General features: G+C 46.6%; 1 protein-coding gene across 1 annotated transcript; it reads left to right on the top strand.

The window, feature by feature from the left end:
- The first annotated feature begins 222 nt into the window (after positions 1–222).
- PPP1R3B (protein phosphatase 1 regulatory subunit 3B) lies at positions 223–11220 on the top strand. Its single transcript, XM_044225545.1, has 2 exons — positions 223–340; positions 6518–11220. The coding sequence occupies exon 2, from the start codon at positions 6543–6545 to the stop codon at positions 7398–7400; it is 858 nt and encodes a 285-aa protein (XP_044081480.1). The 5' UTR covers positions 223–340; positions 6518–6542; the 3' UTR covers positions 7401–11220.
- Positions 11221–12721: the final 1501 nt, after the last annotated feature.

Genomic DNA, 12721 nt, shown 5'->3' with positions numbered 1-12721 from the left:
CGAGGGCGATGGGGTACAGAGCCAGCCCCGGTTCGCCGTCTCCGGTCCCCAGGCAGGGGCTGTCCCGGGCCGGCGGGGGCGAAGCTGCCGCGCGGGGACGCTCGCGCGGCGCGGCTTCGACCGGGGTGGCCCTGCCGCCCCGCCCTGGTGTGATAACTTGGGCTCCTCCTCCTTGTCCTCCTCCCCCTGCGGGCCGTGTCTCCCGGAACGGAGCGCCAGCCCTGCCTCCCGGACACACGACGCTCACGTAGTTGGTGGCAGGAGCTTCCCCTGCCACCTCCCTCCAGGCTCTCCGATGCAGCGGGCCAGCTGGAGAGGGGGCTTCCCCACGGCCCAAAAGGTGGGTGCGGGACAAGGCGCAGCGGGCTCACGGAGCTCACGGAGTGCGTGTGGGGGCGGGGTGCAGGCTGGTTGGACCGAGGGGGGCAGGGTCGCATTGACCTGTGCGATCTTCCAAATCTGGAAGCCCGGGCCGGCCTCCTGCCCCCCACCCCACCCCGTGCCCTGTTCGTGCCACTCTTTTTGAACCAGAAAAGTGGGTGTGGAGGGGACTTGCTAGCCAAAGAGAGGGTATAGGGCCTGGAACGACATACCAGAAGAGTTGGAGGGTATTGTTTATAGCAACAATACCAGGGGGTATTGTTTACTGCAGAAAAGGAGAAAACTTAGGACAAACTTGACTTGAAGACTTGGAGAGTTGCCGGAAGGTGGTGGAGCCTGTGGTCTGTGCTCGCTTCGGCAGCACATATACTAAAAATTGGAGCCTGTGGTCTGTGTGGCCAGGCCTCCCTGGGAGACTCAGGGTCTGGGAGAAGAGAAGTTAGGGCTTCGAGCAGGGGTGGGGAGAAGAGGAAATGGTTCATATGGTGGGGCTGTCCAGCAGCCGAGACTAAAGTGAAGCCAGCCAGTGGACTCCCCACGAAAGTAAAGTAGAGGTATTTAAGGAGAAGTGAGAGGGAAGAAAAGAAGTTAGTGGGCATTATTGGCAACCCGCGTCGGAGCTAGAAGGGACTTCCGAGGAGAAGGCCTAAGCCCGGAAAGGTTCGGTCCTGACTTGCTCCAAGTGGCACAGCTAGGGGGAGGCCTTCCTAGGCTACTGCTCTGTTAGGTGTTGGGCATTGTTCCGTGGTAGGTACTGTAATAAGCAGTGTGTGTGTGCGCACGTGTGTGTATCTCAGATGCTTTAGATGGTGATGGAACAGAAGAGCGCATGTGAATTTTAAGGCTGTGAATAAAGGCCCCAGTGGTCACAGGACAGAGGAAAACATGTCAACTTTGGGGCACCTGGGTGGCTCAGTGGGTTTAGCCTCTGCCTTCCCCACGGGTCATGATACCCAGGTCCTGAGATCGAGCCCCACATCGGGCTCTCTGCTTGGCGTTGAGCCTGCTTTTCCTTCTCTCTCTGCCTGCTGCTCTGTCTACTTGTGATCCCTCTCTCTCTCTCTCTAAAAAAAAAAGAGAAAAAAACAAAGAAAAAAATGTCAACTTTATTTATACTGCGTCAGCCAAATCTTTTGGGAGGGAGTAAAGCATGCCAAAGTGTGGATGGACAGGTCTGTTAAAAAATATAACCCGGGGAGAAAAAGAAAGTATAACCTGGTCATCTGGGTGAATGCTTACCTCATGTCGTTCTGGTGTTCCTGGTGGGTTCTTGGTGCATCTAATTTTTCTGTCTTTTCCTATGAGAGTATGAGAATGAAGGTGAGGAATGTCTTGGGCTCGATACCAAAAAAAGATTTACTTCCTATAAAAGGCACAGCCCAAAGCCAATAGCTCCACTGCCTGAAACTGTGAAGGTCATGTGCTGATTTTCTGTACAAGTTTATTGTTTCTCCAGAAACACACCATAACCTGACAAGCTGTCTTGAGAAGGTGCGTTGTTTGTCTCTAGTGGAATAGGGAAGGTATTATGCAAAACTATCCCTGTTCGCTTCACTTTTCATGGAGTGCTAGGGTTTGCCTCCTTCTGATCAGGAAAACTGAAATCCACCGTTAGGCCTGCCCCATTCGCCCAGGGGCAAAAATGATCTTCTAGGCATCTCTTTGGAAGTCAAGTTTTTGAGACTCTGAATAACACTCATACTCTCAGGACCTTGTCGTGCAGCGAACCGCTATTGAATCCTGCGTCATACTGTGCTGGTTCAAATATGGGTCTGTGTCTTCTCCTTCTGGCCTTTCCCTTGGCCAACCTTGGTGACTCATATTTCTCGGCCTGGGAAACGGCTGAGCAGCTAGGAGAACATGTCAGGAGAAGGAGGCCCGAGGTGCAGCCTATGTACATCGTGTTGGCACTGATCATTTTTATGTCATTTTTTGGATAAAACACCTGTCCAGGTGGCTTCCTTTCAGAGACTTTGGAGACTTACCTTGTCCATCTCCATTGCTGGGAGTGCTTCTGGGGGATGATGATCCCTGTCCCAGCCCACTGGGAAATTCCTGAGCAGAGGGCCAGGAAGGCCCACATCAAATCAGCATTTGTAGAAGGATCTGGTTCATCAAAGCTGGAATCTACCCGTGAGGATAGGCAAGTGGCCAACAGTCGGCTCGTACCCTGATTGAGACCGCTGGGGTTCATGTCCTCACCTCCAGTTACGGTGTCACTTAAATAGCGAAGGGATTCTGGGCAGTGGTTGCTTAGCAGGGCCCCTGAGGCTGAAGCCCTCTTGGTAACCCTTCGGCACCAAGTAGTGAACTTTTTGCCTTTCGTGGAAGAATGTTGCAAAACCAATGAGGCTCTAGGGAGTGCCAGTGGAGTTGTTGAGTTAGCTGGTACTGACCAGAACCTCACCTTCCGACCCCCAGCTCTGCTGGTTCTGACAGTCCGGTGATAAAAGGGATCTCAGGGCCAAAAGGACACACACTGGGTCCAAAGAGTGAAACTTTGCTAAGGTCTTCAACTACCGTCTTTTTCATCCATAAGATTAAAAGCCCAGAGTGGCTATAGTTAACTATAAGTGAGCAGATTCTTTCACTGATCGGCTTGTTTTAGAATTCTGTTTCCAGGGACGCCTGGGTGGCGCAGTTGGTTGGACGACTGCCTTCGGCTCAGGGCGTGATCCTAGAGTCCCGGGATGGAGTCCCACATCAGGCTCCCAGCTCCATGGGGAGTCTGCTTCGCTCTCTGACCTTCTCCTCGCTCATGCTCTCTCTCACTGTCTCTCTCAAATAAATAAAAAATCTTTAAAAAAAAAAAAAAAGAAAGAAAAAAAAAATAAAGATGGCTCAAACTTTAAAAAAAAAAAAAAAGAATTCTGTTTCCAAAGTATCTTGAGAGTTTCCCAACCTTTTTCTAATGAGCTGTTTGAACGTTGTGTGGAGAAGCACGGATGAGGTGCGGGAAGGCACGTATTGAGGCTGGTTTGCAGGCTTGAAGAGATAGAGGATGGAGAACTTACGGTTGACCTTGTGCTGACTCAGGCAAGGAGGAAGGGCTGTAGGGTCAGAGGAGGAACCCAACCGCCTGCAGTTCACGCCTACATTGTCAAGGGTAAGCAGAGGGGGAGGGGCTGAGATGCAAGGCTTTGCCCACTTTGGGGGTATTTTTAATCCACATTTAATTTTAAAAAAATTAAAACAACTACATGTGTTAACATTAGACTGAACGTATAATTCCAGTGCATTCTAACGAAGTTTTGCAGTGGGGGAATGTAAAACTCAAGTACTTTGTAACTACAGGGTGGTTTGTTTTTTGTTTGTTTTTCACATTGAACCCATTAGCCAACCCACTGACCCTGTGTAAAGCTACGTTTGCCCATTTCAGTGAGAACTTTCCTTTGCAGAACAATTGCCTGGCTACAAGAACAGATAATAGAAAGCAAATATGCTCCTAAAATTTTCACTCATTGATTTTGTTAGAGGGGAAACAGTAAGACAAATGTCCTTTAAAGTGGATGTTTAGATAAGTACACTGTGGCTATAAATTACGGTTTTGTGTCTCTGAATGTGTGTTTTTCCAGTCAGTCATCACCAAGTGGTTCCCTGCATCCTAGGGAATGATTATATTTCTTTTGGAAAATGGGATCAAATCCAGTGTGTCTTTGTTCTTATTGTTCTTTATGTATTTGGTTAATCAAAATCAGAAGTTGAAAATGAGATGTTTATTGGACTGAACCAGTGGTCTCAGCTCCTGGCAGAACACAAGCAGCATTTTGCCTTTTGCTTCTCCTTCCCTACTACCATTACCCTGAAGGCCCCCACCAGTGGGCAGGAACTAGGGGGGCCTGTTTGGCCCCCCCAAAAAACACCACATACCTACCCTTTGCCATAGTGAGGGGGGAGAGGCTTGGGACCTAATCTAGATCCTGTGTTCTGTGGTTCGAAGGCTAGAGTTTAATACTGGTTTCGTCCCCGACTTCTCCACGTAGACCACTGTAACTATCAAATCAGAATATAAATTTGCTATGGTAATTAGATGAGAAAAATGGCTTGGCTTTAGTGAGGCTATAGTGTTGGATGGGAGAGGTTTTTGGCAAGTCTTAAATATTTGAGGCATTTTATTAGATACTTTTTTTTCTCCCTGATTATAGAAGTGATGTTATTTTAAAAAATTCAAGAAACAGAACATAGGAAAACAAATTTCCTGAAATGCCTTTACCTGGATTTTCTTTCTTTTTTTTTTTTAAGATTTTTATTTGACAGACAGAGATCACAAGTAGGCAGAGAGGGCAGGCAGAGAGAAAGGGGGGAAACAGGCTCCCTGCTGTGCAGAGAGCTAGATGCGGGGCTGATCCCAGGATCAGCCTGATCCCTAACATCATGACCTGAGCCCAAGGCAGAGGCTTAACCCACTGAGCCACCCAGGCGCCCGCCACCTGGATTTTGTAACAGTTTCAAGTATATCTCTAGTCTTTTTTCTGTACATATACCTAATACTTTTCCCTACAAGTCCAGTCTCTATGTACAATTTTATCTTCTCTCTTTTTTACATTAACAATATATTATAACTTTTTTCCATGCCACTTAAACCTTTTTTCCAAATACTGGTTTTAGTAATGATATAAAATTTTATCGCTGGATGTTGTATACCTTATTTAACCAGATACTTGTTACTGGTTCTTAGGTTTTCTCACCTTTTCCTCCATATGTTGCTGCATTGGACATTTTAGTACATTAACCCCCATGCATTAATTCCTTAAGATTAATACCTGTATGTGATATTAGAACCAAAAATGATACGAATATTTAGAAAAGTGCTGATTTAGACTAATCCATGTATTCATATTATTTTTTAATTTTTTTTAAATGATTTATTTGTTTAAGAGAGAGCACATTGAGGGAGGAGGGTCAGAGGGACACGGAGAAGCAGACTTCCTGCCAAGAAGGGAGCCCAACTGGGACTTAATCCCAGGACCCTGAGATCAGGACCCGAGCCAAAGGCAGTCACTTAACTGACAGAGCCACCCAGGTGCCCCTTCATATTATTTTTAAAAATCTATACTAACTCAGTAGGTAAAAACAGGCATTGTTTCCTAATCTAAATAACCTAATTATAAAGTTGGACGTTTTATGTATTTCTAGGACAATTTTAAGATTTTTTCATGAATTTTCCATTCATGCTCTTTGCTCATTTTTCTATGTGGCTATTTGACTTTGTTATTGTTTTGTAAGAACTCTTTGTATACAAAGATATTAACTCTTTCCTGCCATACTTTTTGTAAAATGTTTTCGCAGTTTGTCTTGAATCTTTTGTTTTGTTTTGTTTTCACTTACAGAAAAATCTTGTTTTTATGAAGTCAGATTTAACCTGATCTTTAGCAGGATTCTCTTTGCCTTTTATTCTTATAGAGGTTATCTTCACTATAGAAAAAACAAATATCCACCTATATGAAAGGTTTAAAAAAAACTAAATTATTGGCATTTTTAAAAAGAAAGTTATACTGGCATATAAAAATCTAGTGTACATTATGTCTGTCTTCACAGTTGAATTCCACTGTCTAGCATAAGACTTGGCATATAATAAATACCAGTCAGTATTTGTGAGATGAGTGCATTTCTTTTGGGGCCCCTGGGTATTTCCATCTATTAAGCATCTGCCTTTGGCCCAGGTCAGGATCTCAGGGTCATGGGATTGAGTCCCACATTGGGCTCCCTGCCCAGTGGGAGTCTGCTTCTCTCTGCCCCCTCCCTGCTTGTATGCTCGCTCTCTCTCTATCTCAAATAAATAAAATCTTTAAAAAAGGGGAAAAAAAGCACATCCTTTTGTTATTCCCCAAGGCACTTTAGCCTCCTTAGGGCCCCAAGAAATCCTAATAGAAATACCTGTGAATTTAGTTTTAAAACCAGCGGCTTCCTACTATTTTTTGTGTTTTAACCTTCCTCCTCGCCCCCCCCCCCCCGCACTTGACACTCTTAATCTCCCCTGAAACCAAGGTCATGCTGGCCCACACTTGAGTTAATACCCGACTGCAGCTGTGTGGGCAGAGACGAAGGCAGACGTGGTTTGCCTGCCCGTTGCAGTGATGCCTTGAACGTCTGTCTGATGTCGTTGCCATTTCTTTCTCTCTTCCCCTCTGGCCAGGGTTCTAGCCTATTCATCTAACCCCATGATGGCTGTGGACATAGAGTACAGATACAGCTGCATGGCCCCTTCCCTGCGCCGAGAGAGGTTCACCTTCAAGACCTCACCCAAGCCCAGCGAGCCGCTGAGGCCGTGCATTCAGCTAAGCAGCAGGAATGAAGCCGGCGGGATGGTGGCCCCCAAGGTCCAGGAGAAGAAGGTGAAAAAGCGGGTGTCCTTCGCAGACAACCAAGGGCTGGCCCTGACAATGGTCAAAGTGTTCTCAGAATTCGATGACCCGTTAGATATTCCCTTTAACATCACCGAGCTCCTAGACAACATTGTGAACTTGACGACAGCAGAGAGCGAGAGCTTTGTTCTGGATTTCACCCAGCCTTCCGCTGATTACTTAGACTTCAGAAACCGGCTTCAGACCGACCACGTCTGCCTTGAAAACTGTGTCCTGAAGGACAAAGCCATCGCAGGCACAGTGAAGGTGCAGAACCTGGCGTTTGAGAAGACGGTGAAAATAAGAATGACATTCGACACCTGGAAAAGCTTCACAGACTTTCCCTGTCGGTATGTGAAGGACACTTACGCCGGCTCGGACAGGGACACCTTCTCCTTTGAGATCAGCTTGCCTGAGAAAATTCAGTCTTATGAGAGGATGGAGTTTGCCGTGTGCTTTGAGTGCAGTGGACAGACGTACTGGGACAGCAACAAAGGCAAAAACTATAGGATCATCCGAGCCGAGCTGAAATCCACGCAGGGTGCGGCCGAGCCACAAAACGGACCCGATTTTGGAATATCCTTTGACCACTTTGGGAGCCCTCGGTGTTCCTACGGTCTGTTTCCGGAGTGGCCGAGTTATTTAGGATACGAAAAACTAGGGCCCTACTATTAGCCCCTGCGTGTGCCGGAGCATGGCGGAGCAGGTGCAGAGGAGCCTCGCTGCGGTCACGGGCGGGTGGAGACGGAAGCCGGGAGAAACGCAGAACTGCCATTAGGCACAGTCTCTGAAAAGAGAGGATCCTGTTCACTTTTCTTACGCCAGCTCAGCCAGCCAGGTTTAGGTGCCAGGACTGGTTTCGTACTCGGAGTACCGGCGGGGTGCTGGTCGGCTCGGCATCCAGGGTGGCCACGAGAGTTGGAGCAGGGTGGCAGGGCCGGCCGGGGCCTGGGCGGGAACCAGGCCCGTGGGTACTGCCGGCGACACGAGGGGATGGTGGCTTCAGAGCGAGGCCACCAGGGGTGCACCCCAGCTGCCTGGGGAAACCGCTCCTGCCCCCTGGGATGTGAATGGTCACCTGGAAGTCACTCCATCCCAGCCCGCTGCCCCGGGACCCTTGCCATTGGTCTCTGGGCGCCCCCCTACACCCCAGCCGAGCCCCTCCCGCCTGTCGCTGGCGTTCCTTGTCTACACGTGCTTAGCTTCACACCACAGCTCTGTGCCTTTTTTTTTTTTTTTTTTTTTTTTTTGCATTTTGTTTTCTTCACAGTTCACCTGATGTTCAGGAAAAGATAATCAAGGTAAATTAGCCTGTGACGGAAACAGGTGCTTCCTCTTTCTGACCCCACGTATGTGTGCTCCGCCAGAGAACGACATAACCAGTTGTTGAAAGAAACTGACCCCCATGCTGGGCTCCAGACTGCAGGCTTCTGATAGGCAGGACAGAGGGGGACACCTGTAGCTCTTCCTCTTGGCTTTCCGGGGAACTTTCGAAGTAGCTTTCGAAGTACTCACTCCTACCCTGCCTCACCAGACAGGCCAATTACAAGATTTGTTGGAACTTGCCTGGCTGGTTTGCAAGCACCTCATTTTTCACGGAGGGATTTTAGTCTGTCCTTTCCTCGAGAGCCCTCCATGCTGTGTTCAGGACATGTTGTTTGGTTTGGTTTTGACTGTGATCTGCACGACCCAGGACTCTTTGCAAGCACCCAGGGACTTTGATTTGGGTGTTCTTATTTATGGTGTGTGAGTCTGTATAAAAGGGATAGAGGAGAAAACCCTCACCAAGTTCTCATATTTTATTTTCAATGTGTGGCAACTCTGAAATATCAGAGATTAATTATTCTTACCCATATTGGACCATGAATTAAAAGTCCGTTGGTTCATACTGTCATGAGACTCCTGGGACATTCACGGACGGATGGATCCCCAAACGCTATGATTTTTCTGGGGTGAGATTGGTTTGTACTTGGGTGTGTTTAAAAAAATATTTTTACATATGTATTTGGATAAGGTTGGGGTTTTTTGTTTGCTTTTGTTTCTTTTGTGTTTTGTCTTTGGAGCTTAATTAAATGTCTCATTTTCCATTTGCCTGATCTTAGTAAAGTGGGATTTTCCTAAAGGAGGCAGGAAGAGGGAGGCACAGCGGCCTGGATTTGGAGGTGCAGTCACTGGACTCTGCAGGCAGAAAGTCATCTTCTGCTTGCATATTCCAGATTGATTAGAAAAGGCCTCCTAGCTTCTGTGGCTTAGTCAATTAGTATCAGACAGGGATGGAGTGTCTTGGCTCCTAGTTTTGTGGTTGGTTTTTTCTTTTTTTTTCCCCCCTCTTTTTTGAACTTCGAAATGTTTTGACTTTTTAAATGTTTTTAAGTGATGTCTGATGTAATTCTTGTTCCTAAAACTGGCTGTTACTCATCTGCGATCTAGTGCTTTGTTTTTTATGCCTCTCCTACATGGGTAGGACTCGGGGATCACATAATTAATGGGGAAAATTGCCTTTTTATCTCATGCTGAAATTGGGCAGATTTGTGTTTTATCTAGACATGCCGACATCAAGTACGCGAACGGTACTTTCAGCGTTAGCAAATCTGGCGACCAGAACGATCGATAGTGCAAGTTAAAACCAAATGGAAGCAAGCCATTTCATTTTATATAGGTCGTGAATTTATTTTGTTTTTAGAAGTCCAGGCCCTCTTCCTCCAAGTCAAGAAAGTTACAGGGTGCACTGTCATTTACATGTTACCAGTCTAAAAGTAACAAGATCATTCTGTATTCGAAAGAAAAATGCCTCAAGAGACTCCTGTTCCTATTCGGTTTTCAGTAAGGGTGATCTTAAGACATTCCGGGGTCAAAATTTGAAATACGGTAATTCAGCAATAAGTAGCTCTTAAAACGGCCCTAAGCCCTCTCCTCCGCCATTCTTTACCCTTCAGCTCACCCCAGCTTTTTTGCCAGGGCCACTGGTTGCCAAGCCCCGCCAGTACACCTGGGATGCCCGCCCTACCAGGCAAGTCCTCACCTGCCCCCAAAGACCCTTCTCTGACTAGAGAATGTGGTTGTGAGACTTCCCTGTCAGCCTCGTGGTTCGGGGAGGCAGGGGCATCTGAAGAATATTATCTTTTATTCACCGGTCTCTCTTCCTTGGGTCCAGTTCTGCCCCAGGGTATCAACAGATGGTCCCAGGCTCTGCAGAACCCCTCCTCGTTTTGGAGCTCGCCATCTGTAAATAGGTCTACACCCATCAGACAGTGACCGGTTTCTTAGTTGCAGACGGATGTCACTGCAGCCTGACTTGGGGGAGGGGGTGCCCCTCACACAGCTGGATTCAGTGATGGTGACTAATGTCCAGTAGCCCCAGTGCCCTTTCCAAGTTGCCCCCCAAAGGGCAGGCCTCCCACCGAGGGTGCCCTTGTCCAGAAATGGGGAAGCAACTCCATTTCTTTTGTATTTATTTCCCCCAAACCCCCTGGGGAGCATTCACAAATCAGGTGCAATAAATAAGTGGGACTATTTGAGAAATACCTAATAAATAAGCTTTCAGTGTTCTTGGAAGTAAGAAGCATTCGAATGGGTTTCTTTTTATTTAAGTATTTTGATGATAGGGGAAGTGGTGAGAAATAATGGGAGTTCTGTAGTTCTCCAGAAATTAAAACAGTTTCAGAGTCAAGATAGAATTTTTTTTTTTTTCTCTAAGCTTTCATTTTAATGGTGGCAAAACAGGACTCTTTCAGTGTTTTTTAAAGATGTAAATTTTGAATGGCTAAAAAGAATGTGGTTTTGATCTTTGCATATAATTTGCTTTTTTAAAAACAAGCATTACTTGTAGTCACGTGGATGTTCAATGGGTTATGGGTATGTTTATAAACCAAAAAAAGTGTCAGTTCATTTTTTAGAAGTGCTTGTTTTCCAGGTCTTCCCTCTCAGTGGACAGTGAACGAAAACCTTGATTGTCTTTCATTTGTTTGTTCATCGAAAATTCCTCCACTGGGTGTGGTTTGCTAGAGCAGGCCCCGTGGCTCTCTGCACTTGGGGGGTCCCGATCTCCGAAACTGGGGATGAAGAGTCATAAGCATAATGGGATCTTTCCTGGGGCCTTGAAGATACTCTGGCAGCTTCTCCGCACTTCCCGAAGTGGACACACGGGACTGGGCAGGGAGTCTGTGGTTTCGGATGGCTTCTCCTCGGTAGGGTTGGAAAGCTGTGAATGTTTCGGCAGTTTCGGTGATCAGTTCTAGAGCCTGCCGGACCTGTGAGGATGATGTTTCACTTTGACTTCAGCGTGAATGGAGAACTGAAGGCTCATCTTCACCCGATACCTGAAAAGTGCCTTGTCAAGAAATGTCCACATGTTTTGAAAAAAATATTTTTGTACACAAAGGTAAAGGGGAAATGCACTTTAAAATCACCAGAATGGATGTCTTGTGTGTGGTGTAAGAGAGTGGTTAGTTTGTGTCTCAAACGCAAAAATGTAATAAAGGTAGAAAACACAAAACTGAAACTGTTCTATTTTAAAACTGATGCTATTCTGGGAGTCAGAGGCTGGTGAGAAATTTTTTTTATGATTTTCTTTTTTTTCTTTTTTTCTTTTTTTTATTTTAAGTAATCTCTAGGCCTACCATGGGGCTCGAACTCACGACCCCAAGATCAAGAGTTGTAAGCTCCACTGACTGAGGCAGCCAGGTCCCTGGGCAGAATTCTTTTCAGGCATTGTGTTCACATATAGAATGTAGGTTTTTCGGAGGGCTAGGTCTCAATCGGGCTGAGTTTGAAAGCTAAGACACACAGGGAGGGTGGTAATGGCCCTTTCGCTGTCACAGTGGTGAAGGCCCGTGACAGCTAGTAAAGGAGGGCTAGAGAAGCACAGGGCCAGCATTGTTCTGAACCCATTTTTATTGATCTGAGGACTTGTCTCCTACCCTCTCACTTGCTCGTGAATCATATTTTTAGGGCTGACTGCTTTTAAAAGTGGGAGAACTGTGACCAGCCATGATAGTTCATAACTGCTTGTTCAGACAAGCTGGAACCAGCAAAGCCAACGAGCTCCTGGTGGGACCTCTGCTCCTCTGGGTGTAAGACACTCATCCTAAGTAAGATTTCCAGAGATCTTTTATTTCAGACTTCAATGGGATGGAGGGTGGGGCAGATTGCTTCCAGATGCTTCCTGTAGTGCAGTGTGCGCCACACCATGAAGGCCATTGGGAAGGTGGAACATATCAGACCTCAGCACCTAGTGAGTAAATGCAAAAAGGGAGCTACACACATACCTGCCTTTCTCAAGACTGTCCAACACTGCCCACAGTTTGCCTTACCAAAAATGGGAAGGGGGGAAATCAACAGTGGTTTTGATGAATGTCTAGTATGATTTTCATAATCATTCCATGATTCTAACTTGCGAGACAGACATCTCAGAGGTGTCTGGAGGGAAAAAAAAAAAAAAAAAAAAACCTAGCACAAAACACTATGCTAGGGCATTGTCTCCAGATTAGCAAATATCCAGCTCTGAATTATTCAGTTGAACGTTTACCGCTTATCTATGGCGTGCAAAGCCTGCCAGGTGCTTTTTCCTCCCCAACCCCTCCAAGAGATAGTCATGTGTTAGATGAATCCTCTGACAGCCAGGAAAAGCAGTGCGTCCTGCTGCCTCTCGGTATCAGGAGTCAGGAAGGCTGGGTCCTGGCCTCGATACTGTTGTACCTTGTCCAGTGCTCGATCAGAGGGGCTCTGAGTGTTATTCAGCCAGGATAAGACAATCAGGGGATCTAGTGGTGCCCCAAGTACTTAAAGAGTCAGCCAACATGTTCATTTTAAAAAATGCTTCTAAATATAAACTTGTAAGAAATATCACGTACACCACTTCCATTCTTCGCAAGAATCACAGGAATGAATAGCATTCCAGACAACAGCGTGGACGTCATAAAATCAGTGTGCAAGCCGGAGAGATAGCAGCTCGCGTTCAAGGGGGGAAGAGACGAAGGCCCGCTGTGTGTGTCCTA

The sequence above is a fragment of the Neovison vison genome, chromosome 11 (genome assembly GCF_020171115.1).
Source record: "Neovison vison isolate M4711 chromosome 11, ASM_NN_V1, whole genome shotgun sequence".
NCBI lineage: Eukaryota > Metazoa > Chordata > Mammalia > Carnivora > Mustelidae > Neogale > Neogale vison.
The sequence above is the reverse complement of the archived record's forward strand: the minus strand, read 5'-3'. Positions and strand labels throughout refer to the sequence as shown.

Excerpts from the sequence above, each read along its gene's own strand:
- PPP1R3B (XM_044225545.1), top strand. The coding sequence starts at position 6,543 with ATGATGGCTGTGGACATAGAGTACAGATACAGCTGCATGGCCCCTTCC.